The 20,580-nt window shown below is 44.7% G+C and overlaps 1 protein-coding gene across 2 annotated transcripts in view; it reads left to right on the top strand.

Moving 5' to 3' along the window:
• LOC106587580 (alpha-ketoglutarate-dependent dioxygenase FTO) overlaps positions 1-18,120 on the top strand; it is a 162,446-nt gene extending 144,326 nt beyond the window's left edge. For both annotated transcript variants that reach the window (XM_045689310.1, XM_045689311.1), the window contains exons 9-10: positions 14,449-14,589; positions 15,211-18,120. In XM_045689310.1, the coding sequence (XP_045545266.1) occupies positions 14,449-14,589; positions 15,211-15,217 (148 nt within the window). In that variant the 3' untranslated portion in view covers positions 15,218-18,120. The remainder of the gene's footprint in view (positions 1-14,448; positions 14,590-15,210) is intronic.
• The last annotated feature ends 2,460 nt before the right edge of the window (positions 18,121-20,580 follow it).

The raw sequence follows: 20,580 nt of genomic DNA on the forward strand, positions 1-20,580 counted from the left end.
CACACTCACACACACTTTCACACACACACACACACACACACACACACACACACACACTCGCTCTCTCTCTCACACTCACACACACTCACTCTCACTCACACACACACTCTCTCTCTCACTCACACGCACTCTCTCTCACTCACACTCTCTCTCTCTCACTCATTCACTCACTTACACACTCACACACACTCTCTCTCACTCACTCACTCTCACTCTCTCTCTCTCTCTCTCTCTCACACTCACTTGCACACTCTCACACACACACACTCTCTCTCTCTCTCTCTCTCTCTCTCTCTCTCTCTCCCTCTCACTCACTCACTCACTTACACACTCACACACACTCACTCTCTCTCAAATTCACATTCAAGCTGCTTTATTGGCATGAAAAACATTGTGTCAATATTGCCAAAACAACAATATATACATTGTAATAAAATTATAAACAATAACAAATAATAATATAAAATGGCAGTAAATACTAATACAAAATTAAATATAAAAATCTAAATATGGAAAATGAAACTATAACTTATAACTAAATAACGGTCATCTTCACCATTACATCAGTACTACAACTACTATCATCATTACCACTACTACTACCACCACCATCACTAAACTGCTATCATTACCATTACCATCCATACCACTACTATTTGGAATGATAAACAACAATAATAATAGTAATAGCAATAATAGTAATAATAAGTAAGTTACTGCTTACTATGCAGATGTTATTATTCAGTGTCCCTCAGGCTATGGCAGGCAAATACATATTTGGCTGCAAGAGGAGCCATTGCTCCTTCGCCCATCAGTGTTTTTAGTTTTTCTTCTGGGTTTAATAAGTTCAAATTTGGAATAAATGTAGTCATTTCTGTAAATAAGGAATCTCTTTGTGAGGAATATTTATCACAGTAAAGGAGAAAGTGCATCTCTGTCTCTACCTCCCCTGTCGTGCAGTGACCACATACACGCTCCTCTTTGGGTAGCCATGTCTTTTTATGTCTGCCGGTTTCTATTGCCAATCGGTGGTCACTCAGCCTGTACTTGGTAACGATCTGTCTCTGCTTCATATCTCTGACAGAGTAGAGATAATCAGCCAATTCATATTCTCTGTTTAGGGTCAGATAGCAATTTAGTCGGCTTTGGGATTTTGTTTCGTTTTTCCAATGTTGTAAATATGAGTCCTTTGATTGGTTCATGATTTTGTTTATTTGAATTCTTTCTTTTGAAGCAGTGCTGGTGTCAGCTTGGTTGGTGAGGTCCAACACCAGCTGACTGAGAGGGCTCGTTTCTGGGCTTAGCTCATGGGTTTGAAGTGCTTTAAATTGCAGACTTGAATTTGGACTTGAATTTAGATGTAGCCAAAATTTTTATGATCTTTTCTGTATTTCATTATTACTGGAAAGCGGCCCAATTCTGCCCTACATGCATTAGTTGGTGTATTTCTCTGGACTTGTAGGATTTTCCGACAGAATTCTCAATGTAGGGCTTCAATTGGATGTTTGTCCCACATTTTAAAGTCCATTTTATTGACTGGCCCCCAAACCTCTCTTCCGTAAAGAGCTATTGGTAGGATTACACTGTCAAATATTTTGGTCCAAATTCTAATTGGGATGTTGATTTTGAATAATTTAATTTTTATTGCATACAATGCTCTGCTGGCATTTTCTTTGAGTGCATTCACTGCCATATTAAAGTTTCTCTATGCAGATATGGTCAGACCAAGGTAGGTGTAATTTTTTGTGTGTTCAATTATGGTGTTGTTCAGGGTGAATTTATATTTGTGTTTCTGACATCTGTTTTTTGGGGGGAAAATCATGATTTTCGTTTTTTGGAAATGTACTGCCAGGGCCCAATTATGGCAATATTGCTCTAGAATATGAATGTTCTGTTGAAGACCTTCTTTGGTTGGTGATAGAAGTACCAAGTCATCAGCATATAGCAGGTATTTCACCTCTGTGTCAAATAGTGTGAGTCCTGGGGCTGGAGAATGGTCCAACATGTCTGCTAATTCATTGATATAAATGTTGAAAAGATTTGGACTCAAACTGCAGCCTTGTCTCACACCTCGACATTGTGAAAATAATTCTGTTCTTTGGTTTTTGATTTTTATTGCACATTTGTTTTCTGTGTACATACATTTTTTTAAGTCATACACCTTACCACTTTGGAGAATTTTGTAGAATAGCCCTTCGTGCCAAATAGAATCAAATGCTTTTTTAAAGTCAATAAAGATTTTGCCCTCTTTTTTTTGGTGGACGTGTTTATTAATTAGTGTGTGTAGAGTGTATATATGGTCAGTAGTGCGATGGTTAGGGAGAAAGCCAATTTGACATTTACTTATTACATTTTTTTCTTGAAGAAAGGTTTGAATTCTTGAATTCAAAATGCTACAGAAAACCTTTCCCAAGTTACTGTTTACGCAAATTCCCCTGTAATTATTGGGGTCTGATTTGTCTCCACTTTTGTGGATAGGGGAGATGAGCCCCTGGTTCCAGACATCAGGGAAGCAGCCAGAAGTTAAAACCATGTTGAACAATTTATGCACAGCATTTTGCAACTCAGGTGTGCTGTTTTTCAGCATTTCATTTCTGATGTTGTCTAGACCACAAGCCTTCTTTGATTTAATAGATTTGAGCTTTTCATTTAGTTCTTGTTGGGTTATTGGGTAATCTAATGGATTTTGGTTGTTTTTAAATGACTGATTCAAGGATGTTCAATTTTTCTTTAATTTCTAATTGGTTCTGTTGTAAGTCTTTTTGTGGGATGTTGTTGTATAGATTATCAAAATACGTTTTCCAAATTCCTACATCTTGTATGGCTAATTCTTGTGGCTTTGTTGTGCTTAAATTGTTCCACATGTCCCAGACTGATTTTGGTCAATTGCGTTTTCAATTTCATCAAGTGTCTTGTTGGTATAATTCAATTTCTTGCGTTTCAGTGTTTCTTTATACTGTTTCAGAGTTTCAAAGGATTCATATCGTAGCTCTGGGTTGTTTTGCTGCTTATGTTTTTCGTTTGACATTTGTCTTAGGTGTTTTGTAATTGTTTTATATTCACTATCAAACCATTTATCAGAACCATTTTGTTTTTTGTTTCTGATGTTGCATTTCTTTGGTTTTCTCAAATGTGCTTTCGATGCTGCTTTTTGGAATATGCAGTTGATGTTTTGAGTAGCCGAATTGACACCATCTTTATTGTATAGATTATCAAAATACGTTTTCCAAATTCCTACATCTTGTATGGCTAATTCTTGTGGCTTTGTTGTGCTTAAATTGTTCCACATGTCCCAGACTGATTTTGGTCAATTGCGTTTTCAATTTCATCAAGTGTCTTGTTGGTATAATTCAATTTCTTGCGTTTCAGTGTTTCTTTATACTGTTTCAGAGTTTCAAAGGATTCATATCGTAGCTCTGGGTTGTTTTGCTGCTTATGTTTTTCGTTTGACATTTGTCTTAGGTGTTTTGTAATTGTTTTATATTCACTATCAAACCATTTATCAGAACCATTTTGTTTTTTGTTTCTGATGTTGCATTTCTTTGGTTTTCTCAAATGTGCTTTCGATGCTGCTTTTTGGAATATGCAGTTGATGTTTTGAGTAGCCGAATTGACACCATCTTTATTGTTTTGGTATTGTGAGTTATTGACAAACTGTATAGAGTTCATCATTTCATTTGAGTTCAACGTTTCAATGAATCTCTCTGCACTGTTTGGAGCCCACCTGTAGGATTGGTTTATGTTGTAGAGTTTATTGGGCTGTTTTTTAATGAGTATTGCCAGTTAATTTCTTCAGAAACACGTTGATCTGACTGTGATCTGACAATGGTGTCTGTGGTCTGACAGTGAATGCACTAATGGAGGAGGGGTCGATGTCAGTGATGGCATAATCGACTACACTTGTCCCAAGAGCTGAGCAGTAAGTAAACTGACCTAAAGAGTCCCCTCTGATTCTACCATTAAGCATGTACAGGCCTAAGGCTCGACAGAGATGCACTAACTCCTTCCCATTTTTGTTCAGTATTTGGTCAGGACTGTTTCTATTATTTATAATAAGGCTACTGTACAAGGAGGAGTGTCCAAATATGTGGTGGATACCTCCCGCATCAGTGTAGTCAGGCTCAGAACCTGTTCTCACATTGAAATCTCCACAAATAAGCACTTTACCCTCTGCCTGAAATGTAATGATTTCTGTGTGGAGATTGTCGAAAAACTGATCATCAAAATATGGTGAATCTGAAGGACGAGCATAAGCTGCATATATGTATACATCATTGTCACAGTAGATTGTACCTTTGTTAAGTTTTTGCCAAATGTGACTGGTACCTTTTTTCATTTCATTCAGTGCTAAGTCCTGCTTATGCCAAATGATGATTCCACCTGAGTCTCGGCCCCATTTAACATTTTTATGTTTGATTGATGGTAGTAAACTTTTTCTATAGCCTGAGGGACACTGAGTATCTATGTCTCCACGACACCATGTTTCCAGTAGGATTATGATGTCCTGTCCCTTGATGTTTTTAATCAATTCTGGATTTGTTGTTTTATAACCAAAATGTGAAGAGTATAGGCCCTGGATATTCCAAGAGCTGATAGTTAATGATCTCATTTACAAGAAGTGATATTCACTGGTTTGAGTAAAGTACATTGAAAAAAAACAAAATAATAACATACATACATACATACATACATACATACATACATACATACATACATACATACATACATACATACATACATACATACATACATACATACATACATACATACATACATTACTATAATACTATAATACCGGTGCCAATAAAATTAAGAATAGTTGTAAACAAATGAATAAGAATGGAAAAGGATTGCACAAAAAATAAGTACAATGCAATCTGCAACCCTGTGTGTGTGTGTGTGTGTGTGTGTGTGTGTGTGTGTGTGTGTGTGTGTGTGTGTGTGTGTGTGTGTGTGTGTGTGTGTGTGTGTGTGTGTGTGTGTGTGTGTGTGTGTGTGTGAGAATCAAAGGGTCTGCATATTAGTTGCAGTAGTTGGCGCACCTCTCCTATCTCTGATTGTTCTAGGTGTCTTTTGCCAGAGGTTACCTCAGCATATGTAGGCTGATGATCTGAATGATACATGGTGTGGACTGCATCATGTGGTGTACTTCTCTGAAGGACAGGGTTCTGTCCGACCCTGGAGTAGTGATCAGAGCTGTGTTGGGATGGGCCAGGTCCAGAAGAGCTGTGTTGTGATGGGCCTGGTCTAGTAGAGCTGTGTTGTGATGGGCCTGGTCTAGTAGAGCTGTGTTGTGATGGGCCTGGTCTAGTAGAGCTGTGTTGTGATGGGCCAGGCCTAGTAGAGCTGTGTTGTGATGGGCCGGGTCTAGTAGAGCTGTGTTGTGATGGGCCGGGTCTAGTAGAGCTGTGTTGTGATGGGCCGGGTCTAGTAGATCTGTGTTGTGATGGGCCGGGTCTAGTAGAACTGTGTTGTGATGGGCCGGGTCTAGTAGAGCTGTGTTGTGATGGGCCTGGTCTAGTAGAGCTGTGTTGTGATGGGACGGGTCTAGTAGAGCTGTGTTGTGATGGGACGGGTCTAGTAGAGCTGTGTTGTGATGGGCCTGGTCTAGTAGAGCTGTGTTGTGATGGGACGGGTCTAGTCGTGCTGTCCTGAGGCGGGTCTGGTCTGGTAAATCTGTGCTGTGTTGGGCCTGGTCTAGTAGAGCTGTGCTGTAATAAGCCGTGTCTGGCTCTTCTCTCCTGGGGATGGTGGAGGTACTGTTGTTTCAGAATGTGGGGCGGGGGACCTCTGTTGCTGGGGTGATAGGTGTGTGGGTCCCTGCCAAGTGTTGCATGTTTTAGGTCCTTGGCAAAGGTTCTGATACTGTCCTGATCCAGATGTACATTATGGTATAAGTGTTGACATGTCAGAGTGGGGTGGTGAGCCGTTCTGACGTTGAGCAGTGAGGCTCAGTCCACAGTGATCTGTTGATTTATATTGTCCATCAACTGTCCTGGGAAGTCTTTTCTTGGTAGGAGGGTGGACACAACTATATTGGTTGTTGGGAACATAGCCTGTGCCCGTTCTGCCACTCTTCTCACTGCCCCAGATACATTTTCACCTTTGGCATGAAGGTGGTTTGTGCCAGTGTGGATGATGATGTTGTCGGGGGTGTCAATCCTGGTCTGACTGAGTAGCTGCATTGCACTGTCAGTTGTAGGACACCAGAACTTATACACCTGGTGTCTAGGGAATCATCTTTCCTGGACTAAGAACTTCCCATTTGAATCAATAAGGATTGCAGTTGTGGGTGATTGTCTGGGTGGAGCAGACAGTGAGACTGGTATTCTGACCTGGGCTGGAGCAGACTGGTAGACTGGTATTCTGACCTGGGTGGAGCAGCCTGGGAGACTGGTATTCTGACCTGGGCTGGAGCAGACTGGGAGACTGGTATTCTGACCTGGGCTGGAGCAGACTGGTAGACTGGTATTCTGACCTGGGCTGGAGCAGACTGGGAGACTGGTATTCTGACCTGGGCTGGAGCAGACTGGAAGGCTGGTATTCTGACCTGGGCTGGAGCAGACTGGGAGGCTGGTATTCTGACCTGGGTGGAGCAGACTGGGAGGCTGGTATTCTGACCTGGGTGGAGCAGACTGGGAGACTGGTATTCTGACCTGGGCTGGAGCCGACTTGGAGGCTGGTATTCTGACCTGGGTGGAGCAGACTGGGAGACTGGTATTCTGACCTGGGCTGGAGCAGACTGGGAGGCTGGTATTCTGACCTGGGCTGGAGCAGACTGGGAGGCTGGTATTCTGACCTGGGCTGGAGCAGACTCGGAGGCTGGTATTCTGACCTGGGTGGAGCAGACTGGGAGACTGGTATTCTGACCTGGGCTGGAGCAGACTGGGAGGCTGGTATTCTGACCTGGGTGGAGCAGACTGGGAGACTGGTATTCTGACCTGGGCTGGAGCAGACTTGGAGGCTGGTATTCTGACCTGGGTGGAGCAGACTGGTATTCTGACCTGGGCTGGAGCAGACTGGGAGGCTGGTATTCTGACCTGGGCTGGAGCAGACTGGAAGGCTGGTATTCTGACCTGGGCTGGAGCAGACTGGAAGGCTGGTATTCTGACCTGGGCTGGAGCAGACTCGGAGGCTGGTATTCTGACCTGGGTGGAGCAGACTGGGAGACTGGTATTCTGACCTGGGTGGAGCAGACTGGGAGACTGGTATTCTGACCTGGGCTGGAGTAGACTGGGAGGCTGGTAATTCTGACCTGGGCTGGGGCAGACAGGGTGGCTGGTAGGTTGACCTGGGCTGGAGCAGACTGGTAGGCTGATGCAGTGTCATCAGGCTGGGTGGTGGAGGCCATGCTGGTCTCAGGTTCTGCTTGTGTTATGCCAAGCTGGTGGACATGTTCTCTACATGCAGAGGACATAATGGCTCGCTGCTGGTTGAGGGTGTCAATGTACCTCTCTCTTTGTTCTAGCTCCTTTCTTGTTGTGCTCAGATGGTCTCTGAGGTCGTCATTTGTCTGACTCAGTTTGTCCATTCTGCTTTCTAATTTAGCAATAGATGCTCTGCTCTGCTCTCCTCCCTGAACTGTTTCATCGCTTCTTTTAGTTTTTGGACAGTGTCCTCCTCTTGAAGGTTGCAAATAACCCTTTTCCATATGTGCTCTCGTTTGGTATTACAAATTAAATTTGCTCTTGTTTTGCAACTGGTAAGATCTGCAAACAGGCATTCATGGTTCTGTCCCATCAATAAACCTTTGAAAATGTTCTTAGCTTTCTCTGTTTGGATGTCTGGTGGGTCAACAATTTCCATAGCAACGCTGGTGATGTTGGCTACAATGTTGCAATATAAGTGTTGTTTCTTGTATTATTGTCTCTTGTGTCTTTAGAGGACTGTTTCACTTTGATGTCCTTTTTCTTCTGTCCTTATATTGTCTTTATTTTCTTCTGTTAACTTGATATTTTGTTATTCTTTGTTAGCTAGCTAGCTTCTTCCAGGAGAGTCCCTAGCAACTGCTTAGCAACTGGTAAACAATTCAGCTAGCTAAGATAACTGTACAATTTATGAAAAATAGTTACTTTTTCAAAAGCCTATCTTCTTTGTTTGTTGCTTGTTTTGTCTCCTATTCGGTCTTGCAGTTTTCTTATGCTTTTTTCCGATGTACTTCACTCTAAAAAACATGTAAATTTCAATACTCTCTCTATCTCTCTCTCACTTACACACTCACACACACTCACACACTCTCTCTCACACTCACACACACTCTCTCTCTCACTCACACACTTTCTCTCTCTCTCTCTCTCAAGCACTCACTCACTTACACACTCACACACACACTCTCTCTCTTTCTCTCTCTCTCTCTCACACACTCACTCACTCACTCACACACTCTCTCTCTCACACACTCACTCACTCACTCACTCACTCTCACACACTCACTCACTCACTCACTCACTCTCACACACTCTTTCTCACTCACTCACTCACTCACTCACTCACTCACTCACTCACTCACTCACTCACTCACTCTCACACACTCTCACTCACACACTCTCTCTCTCTCTCACTCACACACTCTCTCACTCACTCACTCACTCACTCACTCACTCTCTCTCTCTCTCTCTCACACTCTTTCTCTCTCTCACACACTCACACACACTCTCTCTCTCTCTCGCTCTCTCTCTCTCTCTCTCTCTCTCTCTCTCTCTCACACACTTACACCCTCACACTCACTCTCTCTCTCACTCACTCACACTCTCTCTCTCTCTCTCTCTCTCTCACTCTCTCACTCTCTCACTCTCACACACTCTCTCTCTCTCTCACTCACTTACACACTCACACACACTCTCTCTCTCACTCACTCACACACTCTCTCTCACTCACTCACACACTCTCTCACTCACTCACTCACACACACACACTCACACACACACTCCCTCACACACACTCTCTCTCTTTCTCTCTCTCTCTCACTCACGTACACACTCTCTCTCTCACTCACACTCACACACACTCTCTCTCTCTCACTCACTCACACACTCTCACTCACTTACACACTCTCACTCACACACTCTCACTCACTCACACACTCTCTCACTCACTCTCTCACTCACTCTCTCACTCACTCACTCACTCACTCACACACTCACTCACACACACTCCCTCACACACACTCTCTCTCTCTTTCTCTCTCTCACACTCACTTACACACTCTCTCTCTCTCACTCACACTCACACACACTCTCTCTCTGTCACTCACTCACCCACTCTCACTCACTCACTCACACACTCTCACTCACTCACTCACTTACACACTCACACACACTCTCACTCACTCACTCACTCACACACACACTCACTCATTCATTTACTCACTCTCTCACTCACTCACTCACTCACACACTCACTCACTCACACACTCCCTCACACACACTCTCTCTCTCTTTCTCTCTCTCTCACTCACTTACACACTCACACACTCTCTCTCTCTCACTCACACTCACACACACACTCTCTCTCACACTCACACACTCTCTCTCACTCACTCACTCACTCACTCACTCACTCACTCACTCACTCACTCACACACTCACACACACAAAGAGAGAGATATCACAACCCATCTCCTTAAAAGTAATTTCCGTCAGGCAGCAACCCCACCCTACCTACATAATGTCTTTATCAAACAGTCTCCATTTACTCCCATGTGTGGTTACAAATGATCTCCTGTCGCAATAACACAATAAGTGTTGTCTGCTATCTATGTTAGCCTGCTTTTTTTTCACTTGGCCTGACACAATCGTGGCATTTATCAGTGTAATTGCATGAGCCGGAAGCACTGATGTTGTCTATTAGGCGGATCTCCATCCTGTTAAGAGCAGAGAGGCTTTTAATGTATGGCCCTGGCTGCAGGAGTGGATTCAGCACAATGACATGGCTAGTGGAGAGATGGAGGGTTCCTGATGCTGATCATGTTGATCCCTGGACCAACCATGCACTCCCAACACACACACACACACACACACACACACACACACACACACACACACACACACACAGAGAGAGAGAGAACACAAAGTGAAGCAGAGGTTAATCGTTTTATTTACTTGCAGCAATGGATTTCTTTTTCTTCCCCCTCTCTTTCTCTCCCTCTCCTTTCTTTACCAGGCAGGGCAGTGAGTGGGCTGAGGAGGGAGGGCTGAGCCAGGGGGAAATAGAGGAGGGAGGGCTGAGCCAGGGGGAAATCGATGGGGAGCGCATTACAGTAAAACGTATTGATTAGGAGAGACCTGCGAGCACCGCGTCGGTCGTGGAGATGGTGGAATGATGCAATGCTTAAAGGAATTTATCCTTTGACTTTTACATTAACCTTTTATTGACTGCTTTGCCTGTCCATAATTAACACTCACTTTAGCTAAAGTGGTTAGTTTGAGCAGTGCAGTGTGGGGCCAGAGCCTGGGCCCTATGGTGAGCTTCTTCGCCAGCTAGAGCCCTATAGCCCCCTCCTTGCCACAGACCTTGCAGCCCAAATGGCATCCTATTCACTATTTAGTGCACTACTTTGAACCAGGGCTAAAGGACTCTGATCAAAAGTAGTGCACTATATGGGGAATAGGATGCCTTTTGGGAGGCAGCCAGACAAAACAGTTCAAGTGCAGTGTGTGGCTGCACTATAGAAGGCCTCTGTGGAATAAAAGGCGATAGAAGCTCAGATTCCTTTCACATTAACATACTATTTGAGCAGGCCTGCTGGGCTATAGGGTTTCAGGGCAAATTGAAATGACTGATTGTATTGCCAATCTCTCCTGAGCGAGTGAGCGAGAGAGCACCAGATGGGATAGTTAGCCCATATCTGTCTAGGGTTAATCCATTGGAACACTGGAGACTCACAAACACACTCCTAGTCCTCTAGCTCTGCCTCTCTTTCTCCATCCCTCTCTCCCTCCTCTTTGTCTTTGACCTTACCTTTAAGGTACTGTTTTCCCAGGGGAAAGTGGTGATTTGTGAGAATGTGTATAGTGCTGTGGCTCACAATGCATTTCTGTGAGAGTTTAAGGTACCAGACTAGATATTGAATTATTTCATTCCATTTTAGCGGTTAAGTGAAGGTGTGGTATTTGCAGCTATTGGAGGTGGTGGGTTGAATGTCCTTGCCTCTTTTTATATTTGACACAACTGTCATCCTCATAACTACTGCATCTCTGGTTAAATAAGATCTCTCCATTCCAGTTTAATACGGTTAGATTCTTTGTCAGATGAGTACAGTATTACTACATAATGAACTTCACCACATATTTACACTGTCTATCTTCATATCCTTGTTCAGGACAGCAGAAAAGAGGCCAGTGTTTTCTATTGTACCAGTCTAACATGAATAGTTAATTTGTGTTCCCATGGCCTTTGGTGTCGGTCCGCTGATGTAAGCAGAATGTGTGCCTGTGATGCGTATCTCTATTCTCTGTGTGTCTGTGACTCTTTTCATCCAGTTCTATATTTATGCCTGGCGTGTCCGTCGTCCTCTCTCTGAAGTGGCGCTTCCTTTAATTCTGCCCCTAAATAAATCATGAGAACATTTAGACCCATGTCTTGTCGCGCAGCCCCAAGGTCAGCTGATCCTATTATTTATCAAGTCATATGCTACATAATGGTACTTAGAGCATGTTAACACATTCTATGATCAGGCCTCTGATCTGAGGCCTGGAAGATATATGTGGATGGTGTATGTTAATACCATCCTCTTGGTGTAATGCACTACCTATCAGAGGGTTAGACCACAGCTGAATGGTACCACTTAGCTGAACAACTACTCCAGCATTAAGTGGCCCTTGGTTGAAATATAGAACGGCCAATTGAGGCAGGGACGGCCTGGACTGCCTGTTCCCTGGCCACATTAACAACCTCCCCGTCACATCCCTGTTAGGGACCATAGAGCCTGTAGGGGGGGTGGGGAGGCAGGGGGAAGCAGGATGCCTGGGGTAGGGATGGGGGGAGGTAGGGTGACAGGGAGTCGAACACCAACCAGCTTCTTTTTCAGAAGGAGGAGGAGATAGTGAAGTAAGGAGTAACTGTGACACACACACACACACACACACACACACACACACACTGTGACCACAACCCCCCACCACCACTGGCCCCTCCCGCCCATCCCCTCCTTCACTTCCAGGTCAGGGGTCAGCCTCATCTGTCACTATGGAAGACAGATTTACATTGACAGTCCAGACTGCCACTAAGTCACCTGTGTAAATACAATACTGATTCCTACTGAGACGTCTCATACCGTGATGCTTCGGTATCATTTTGATCCAACAGACTAGGTGGTGGAAACAGTAGAAGTCATAATCCATTAATCATATAAAGTAGAGTACTGTAGAAACACCATGTATTAACATCAGAGGGTTGTTTCTCTATCTGTCTCTCTTGTTGTGACTGGATGAAAGGAGAGGGCTTTCCAGAGAAACCATCTGGCGGTGTGAAAATGACTGGAGCATAAATGTTTTATTTTTATTTCACCTATATTTAACCAGGTAGGCAAGTTGAGAACAAGTTCTCATTTACAATTGCGACCTGGCCAAGATGAAGCAAAGCAGTTCGACACATACAACAACACAGAGTTACACATGGAGTAAAACAAACATACAGTCAATAATACAGTAGAAAAATAAGTCTATATACAATGTGAGCAAATGAGGTGAGATAAGGGAGGTAAAGGCAAAAAGGCCATGGTGGCAAAGTAAATACAATATAGCAAGTAAAACACTGGAATGGTAGATTTGCAGTGGAAGAAAGTGCAAAGTAGAAATAGAAATAATGGGGTGCAAAGGAGCAAAATAAATAAATAAATACAGTAGGGGAAGAGGTAGTTGTTTGGGCTAAATTATAGATGGGCTATGTACAGGTGCAGTGATCTGTGAGCTGCTCTGACAGCTGGTGCTTAAAGCTAGTGAGGGAGATAAGTGTTTCCAGTTTCAGTGATTTTTGCAGTTCGTTCCAGTCATTGGCAGCGGAGAACTGGAAGGAGAGACGGCCAAAGGAGGAATTGGCTTTGGGGGTGACCAGTGAGATATACCTGCTGGAGCGCGTGCTACAGGTGGGTGCTGCTATGGTGACCAGTGAGCGGAGATAAAGGGGGACTTTACCTAGCAGGGTCTTGTAGATGACCTGGAGCCAGTGGGTTTGGCGACGAGTATGAAGCGAGGGCCAGCCAACGAGAGCGTACAGGTCGCAGTGGTGGGTAGTATATGGGGCTTTGGTGACAAAACGGATGGCACTGTGATAGACCGCATCCAGTTTATTGAGTAGGGTATTGGAGGCTATTTTGTATTTTGTAAATGACATCACCGAAGTCGAGGATCGGTAGGATGGTCAGTTTTACGAGAGTATGTTTGGCAGCATGAGTGAAGGATGCTTTGTTGCGAAATAGGAAGCCAATTCTAGATTTAACTTTAGATTGGAGATGTTTGATGTGAGTCTGGAAGGAGAGTTTACAGTCTAACCAGACACCTAGGTAGTTGTCCACATATTCTAAGTAAGAACCGTCCAGAGTAGTGATGCTGGATGGGCGGGCAGGTGCGGGCAGCGATCGGTTGAATGCATTTAGTTTTACTAGTGTTTAAGAGCAGTTGGAGGCTACGGAAAGAGAATTGTATGGCATTGAAGCTCGTCTGGAGGGTTGTTAACACAGTGTCCAAAGAAGGGCCAGAAGTATACAGAATGGTGTCGTCTACGTAGAGGTGGATCAGAGACTCACCAGCAGCAAAAGCGACATCATTGATGTATACAGAGAAAAGACTTGGCCCAAGAATTGAACCCTGTGGCACCCCCATAGAGACTACTACTACTATTAATCACTGGACTATGAGGATACTGTTGCTTTGTCATCATATTGACGGTTTAAACCACAACACACACAGATCACACACCCATGTCGGGCTGCATACAAAACATTCCTGACTCATCACCTCTCAAACAGATCAATTACCTACCCCAGACACACACACACACACACACACACACACACACACACACACACACACACACACACACACACACACACACACACACACACACACACACACACACAGCCCTACACCCTGCAGGGTCTAATAGGAACCAGTCTAATTGGGAGTCATAAAGAGAACAGGAGAGGAAACACAAGCCTACTGCCTCCTGGTCAAACACACATTGGTCCTCCCTGTGTGTTTACAGAAAACACACCACACACACTCCACACTCACCCAACAATTACCTCCCGTTATTGTGTGATCTGCTCAAACTCACTATCAGTCAGATACAGATCTCATTTGCTTTGTTATACAGTGGACCATCACTGTTGATTTACATTGCTTCTGTGTAACAATGTGTAATGATGGTGGCGTCTGTATAGGAGGTGATTTATGTCCAGAGGAGTGTCTGACCTGTCCTGTTATTTCCTGTCCCTGTCTGTCCCTCTAGGTGCCATTCCAGCCTGGCCCAGACCCTGCCCCCAGAAGAGGCCCCCGTGGACCGGCCGTTTTGGGCCGACGACGACCCCAGCATGCCTCTGCCCTTTGACCTGGCTGACATCATCAACAGGGTGGAGTCACTCCTCTGGAGGTCGGTCGCAGACACATAAGCGGAAACAGGCACACAGAAACACATAAACACACACTTAAATAACTCACTTATATGAGTCTGCATACCTCCCTGTAGCTCCTTGATTGTCCTGTCACCATACAACAATACTTAACCATCTCCTTCATAGACCTACGTGGTGTTGCCACCACCCTCTTTTCTGTAACTGCTGCCTCTCTGGTCAGCCGTTCTCTTCCTTAGTCATAAATACAGTTGAATTATCCCATCCTGTTGGCATTTAAACTCAGCAGACATTACTCTGCAGTACGCTGGCCTTTTCATAGCCACCATGGCTCTCTGCTTGGCTCATTAGATGTTTCCCAAATGGCATCCTATTCCCCATGTAGCGCGCTCCATTTGACCCGATACCTATGGGCCCTGGTCCAGAGTAGCCCACTATAAGGGTAATAGGGTGCCATTTGGAATGCAGACTTTGGCTCCTTCAGTCTGTGTGTTAATTACAGTGTGTGGCCGTGTTCCGGCCCTGCCTGCACTCTGACATCTCAATGACTTGGTGTCAAACAGACGGAGTGAGTGACTGGATGGGCTGTGAATAGAGGGATGGAGGAATGACTGGGCTTGTGTTTTCTTTCCCCCTGTCAGGATGTGATGGATGGGACACAAAGAAAAGAGAAGGAGGAAGAGTGCAAGAGAGTCACCCTATCATCTGAACAGCCTCTATCGTGAGGACAGAGGAGGAGAACAGGACCTACCAACTCCTGATGGTGTCAACGTCCTCCACTGGGGGTACACTTCCCCACCCTGAACCCCACCTAACCCTGTACCTCGCCCCACCCTGCCCAAACCAGTCTCATCTAGCTTTGCTTGGATGGACCCAACATGGCTGCAACATGAGGATGGAACCCTGAGTAGTGCTTTGCTAACATGCTATAGCTGATATTGGAACTAGTCTCACAATGGTAATGTGGATAACCTGCAGAATTAAAACTGAATGTGTAGGAATGTATTATTTCAATGAATGTTCTGTTTCTTTTCTACATTTAACCAGCTTTGTGTATGGATATGACAAATAGTCATACAGATGTAGGATCTTAATTTGACCAGTTTTTCACAGCAGGAAAATTATCCTGCAGCAACAGGAAATTATAATTAATGGACATTTTTGTAGGGGTTGATATATTTTTACTTAGGGCAAATCAAGTCTGACATTTTCAAGTGGAAATTACAAACTTCAGAAATCCTTTTAAACCTTGAATACACTACATGTTTGCATTTCCTGCAGTGCAGGACATTTCCTGCAACAACAGGGTGATCAAATTAAAATCCTATATATGTAGTACATTTATACTTTCTGTTTCTAATTCAATGTTGTTCTAATTATACTGTTGTATCCTAATGTCCATTCACTTCCTGTATTTCACAACTTTCTTGTTCAGAATCTCACAGGGCATGACTTTGTGTTACTAAGATGTGTGTGTGTGTGTGTGTGTGTGTGTGTGTGTGTGTGTGTGTGTGTGTGTGTGTGTGTGTGTGTGTGTGTGTGTGTGTGTGTGTGTGTGTGTGTGTGTGTGTGTGTGTGTGTGTGTGTGTCACTGCAGTATTTACAGTATGTGATATTGTATATGTGTGAAGCAGTATGATAGGGATAGGGCCTGTATCGGGGCTGGGAGATGTTTGTGTTAGAGAGGAAAGGACATCAGAGTCTAGTAGGCCTCTAGGTTCTAGTAGGCAGGCCTCTGTCTGCAGGCCTGTCTCTAGTCTGCTCTGTAGGGCTGAAAGGCAGCCCAGGCAGACAGCTACTGTAGGTCTGAAAGGCAGCCCAGGCAGACAGCTACTGTAGGTCTGAAAGGCAGCCCAGGCAGACAGCTACTGTAGGTCTGAAAGGCAGCCCAGGCAGACAGCTACTGTAGGTCTGAAAGGCAGCCCAGACAGACAGCTACTGTAGGTCTGAAAGGCAGCCCAGACAGACCGCTACTGTAGGTCTGAAAGGCAGCCCAGGCAGACAGCTACTGTAGGTCTGAAAGGCAGCCCAGGCAGACAGCTACTGTAGGTCTGAAAGGCAGCCCAGACAGACAGCTACTGTAGGTCTGAAAGGCAGCCCAGGCAGACAGCTACTGTAGGTCTGAAAGGCAGCCCAGGCAGACAGCTACTGTAGGACTGAAAGGCAGCCCAGGCAGACAGCTACTGTAGGTCTGAAAGGCAGCCCAGGCAGACAGCTACTGTAGGTCTGAAAGGCAGCCCAGGCAGACAGCTACTGTAGGTCTGAAAGGCAGCCCAGGCAGACAGCTACTGTAGGTCTGAAAGGCAGCCCAGGCAGACAGCTACTGTAGGTCTGAAAGGCAGCCCAGGCAGACAGCTACTGTAGGTCTGAAAGGCAGCCCAGGCAGACAGCTACTGTAGGTCTGAAAGGCAGCCCAGGCAGACAGCTACTGTAGGTCTGAAAGGCAGCCCAGGCAGACAGCTACTGTAGAACTGAAAGGCAGCCCAGGCAGACAGTTTATGTAGGGCTGAAAGGCTGCCCAGGCAGACAGCTACTATAATGTGTGGCTGATAGAAGGATCCCCATCCCAACTGCCACTCTCTCTTCATAATTGCAGCTTTTCAATGGCTTTTAATTAGTCTTAAAGCGTGTAGAGCACCACTTTCCCTGTAGCGCTGCAGGCCAGAAACTCAGATCCACGGCTTCTGACAAAACCAGCCAGGAAAGAGAAGCTATGGGTGGAAATGGGATTGTTGTCATAGCCAAGCAGAGCAGCCTTCTTTTTTATTTCTTGGTAACACTTTATTTCAGGGATCATCAACTAGATTCAGCCTCGGGATGAAATACAAATATTTGTAGACTGTAAATTGACCCCAAGAAGCCCAAACAGATATAATATTTGACTAAAACGGAATCATTTCAAACCTTGGTTACATTTGTACACGATTAATTGTCTCTCTATTATGCGTGGGAATACTTGGGAATTATAATAAGTTATTCTCATTTTATTATTTTTTTGCTTAGAAAACTTGGGGACCAAATAAACCCCCCCCCGTCGGCCACCAGTTGGGCAGCCCTGCTTTATTTGAACTAGCCACCATAATACCTTTATAACAATGTTGTAAACATGTCATAACGCTTCATAGCTTGTGTCATTGTCATAACTGAAGCTTTATGGCATGTGTTGACAAGTTATGGCTCGTGGTATGAAGCTTTATAACATGGTCAGGACATTTTTATGAAGGGTTATGAAGAGATCATGGTGTTCAGTTCAACTGAAGTGTTACCAATTTCTTTATATATCTATCTATATCAACAGGAAGTAGAACTGATATATAGTGTTAAAAATGCACTTCTAAAAATAGTTTTTTACTTCTGGAAGTTTTTCCAATTTCAAATGTTAACGGTTGCCAAAATGTTGTTCTCTTGCTTAATCTTTTTGTATGATGGTTGAGATTGTATACTGGCTGTATTGTTGAGTTGAACAACTATGTGCTCTGTGTTTCACAGCTCAGCTTGTCTGTCTGAAGATTTAGGAAAGCAGTAAATAAACCAAGGCAGTGTTTTATGACCCTCTGCTCTCTGTGTGGTGCTCTCTGTGTGGTGCTCTCTGTGTGGTGCTCTCTGTTGTGTCCAAGGCTCCTGCATCATGTTCATCATCGCACTGTATCCCACTTTGGCCTCGCCACGTGTCTGTGTGTCCGTGTGTGTATTTGTGTGTGCCTGTGCTATTGTGCGTGCATGCACATTTACACATGTACACATTCCATTTACCAGGTTGTGTGATTCGGCTATCTAAATGTGTTTTACCTTTTCGCGGAGTGTATTTGAGCAGTGAATTGAGACTCATTTGTCAGGTGAGTGTGAGTTACAGTTCTCTGGCCTGCATGCCCTGTCACCGCCTGGCCTCTCTCTCTCCCTGCCAGATAGATGGGATGCCCTGGCAGCCATCTGTACAACTCCTGTTATTTACTGGCCTCTTTAGCCTATTTCACTGGCAAACAAATTAGCCCAAGTGTGTCTGCAGCACAACTAACCCCTGGGTTTCAGGCCACTCTGTACATCGACTTACTCTGCCAGGCCGTCCCAGCCCTAGCCATGTCTCTGTAAGGCAGATAGACGGGCCATTGTGTCTCTCCTACTCTAGCTTGCTCTCTCTACTATGATGTACTGTACGTGACTGTATATTTCTTAGACATTAAACGAGAAGAGTATTTCTTCTGTGTATTTATTTCATTTAGTAATGAACACAGTCAATAAAAGTTCATATTTTGAACAGTAGTTATAATTGGAACTGGTTGTCTCTATAGCTAAATGTAAGGGCTGCTCTTTCACACTACCGGTGTGTAGAAAGGCCTTTTTAACTGAATAATTACTCATAAAATAATAATACACCCATATGCAGGTTTATAGGCCTCTCCCGCCATGAAGGGCCTGCTGGGTTTACACAGTCAGTTGAAGCCACAAGCCCAGCCAAGCTGAGGAAAGAGTCTACTGTAGCTAAGTTACAACCATGGAGACCTGTCTCACTGCTCTACCTGGCTCTACCCAACTACCTAAGGCCATGCACACTCTCAACCCTTAACCCTGGCCTAGATACAGCTAGCTCCATGTAGTATAGTACTGAGGTAACCACCCATGTATAGTGATACCCACCACCTCAGTGGGATCTAACAATGACTCTATGTAGAAGAACAAAACACTAACATTATCATCCTCTCTCTATCTCTCTCTCACCCCCTCCCTCCCTCCCTGATCCAAGAGTGAACCGGCTGAATTAGTTGAGCAAACACACCAGACTGATTGATTGATGTACGTGGGGTTTGATGATGATGAAGTATGGCCATTGTTCTGTGTGTTTTCCCCTGTCCAACAGCCCCATAGGTTGGCCATGTTAACTACTTCCTGTAGTGGCTGAGTGACTGAGTGATGGATGGGCCTAGCTGGGTATATACTGTCCCCCTGCCTGGCCGGGCCCCAGGGCTGCTGGGAAACGGTCCCACTTGAAGAGACATTGTGCTAGAGGGGAGGCACAGGTATGCATTGTTCTGGCCAGGTCAGCAGGCAACAGACCAACCCAGCCTCAATTAAGCCAACAATAGGTGGCAGGGAAGACAAAATAACCAGGTGTGTGTTGTGGAAAGTATCGGTTTGGGGTCATATCCCTTTCACGTGTGTGTGTGTGTGGGTGGGTGGGTGGGTGGGTGGGTGGTCAGTGATTGGATGAAAGGGGGGTTTGGATGAAAGGGGGGTTTGGAAGGGAGTGTTTGTGTGTGCGTGCACATGGTCTGTATGCTGGTTGGTGGCCCTAGGCAGTAGTAATAGTAGGAGTCAGGGGTAGATGGTATCACTACTCAGAGGTCTCTGTCAGCAGTGGGCTGGCCCATGATCATTTATCAATGACAGAGACCAGCACTGGTCAACACAACGACACAACATTGACTTATTGACCTATTCTAGCTAATTGATGACATACTGTAAAATGTAATGCTTTATTTGTACCAAAATCATGGCCTTAAAAATTGCAGTGGTAAATTTGTCATGCTAAATTCGCTGTGATTTCCAATGCAATAAATGATCTCTCTTCCCAGTACGTTCATGTACAAAACAGCTCATGCTTTGTTTTCATCTCCATCAATCCTTTTTCCTCATGGAGAAGATATTTCAACATCTTCACTGACTTTTGTTTGTTCTTCATCGTCTGCCTTATCCATTCAGCCTCTCCTCTCCTGACTTGACTGATGAGTGGGTTATAGTCTGTGACAATAGCTCCCCAGAGCAGCCCCTCCATGTTCCAATGCTAGGCCCAGAAGCATTAGACTACTGAGGCAGGTAGAGAAACAGGGGAGCCTCGAGCCTCCACATGATCAGCACATAATACAGGTCCTGTTTCTCTGCTAACGGAATGAGAGGGCCAGTCAAAACCATAAGCTCTGTCTACCAGCTCATTAGCAGATAGGCCCTCTGTACACTCACACACACACACACACACACACACACACACACGTCTCTCTTCCACCCCCAGCAGTGTT

This window comes from Salmo salar, chromosome ssa11, assembly GCF_905237065.1.
Source record: "Salmo salar chromosome ssa11, Ssal_v3.1, whole genome shotgun sequence".
NCBI classification, from domain to species: Eukaryota; Metazoa; Chordata; class Actinopteri; order Salmoniformes; family Salmonidae; genus Salmo; species Salmo salar.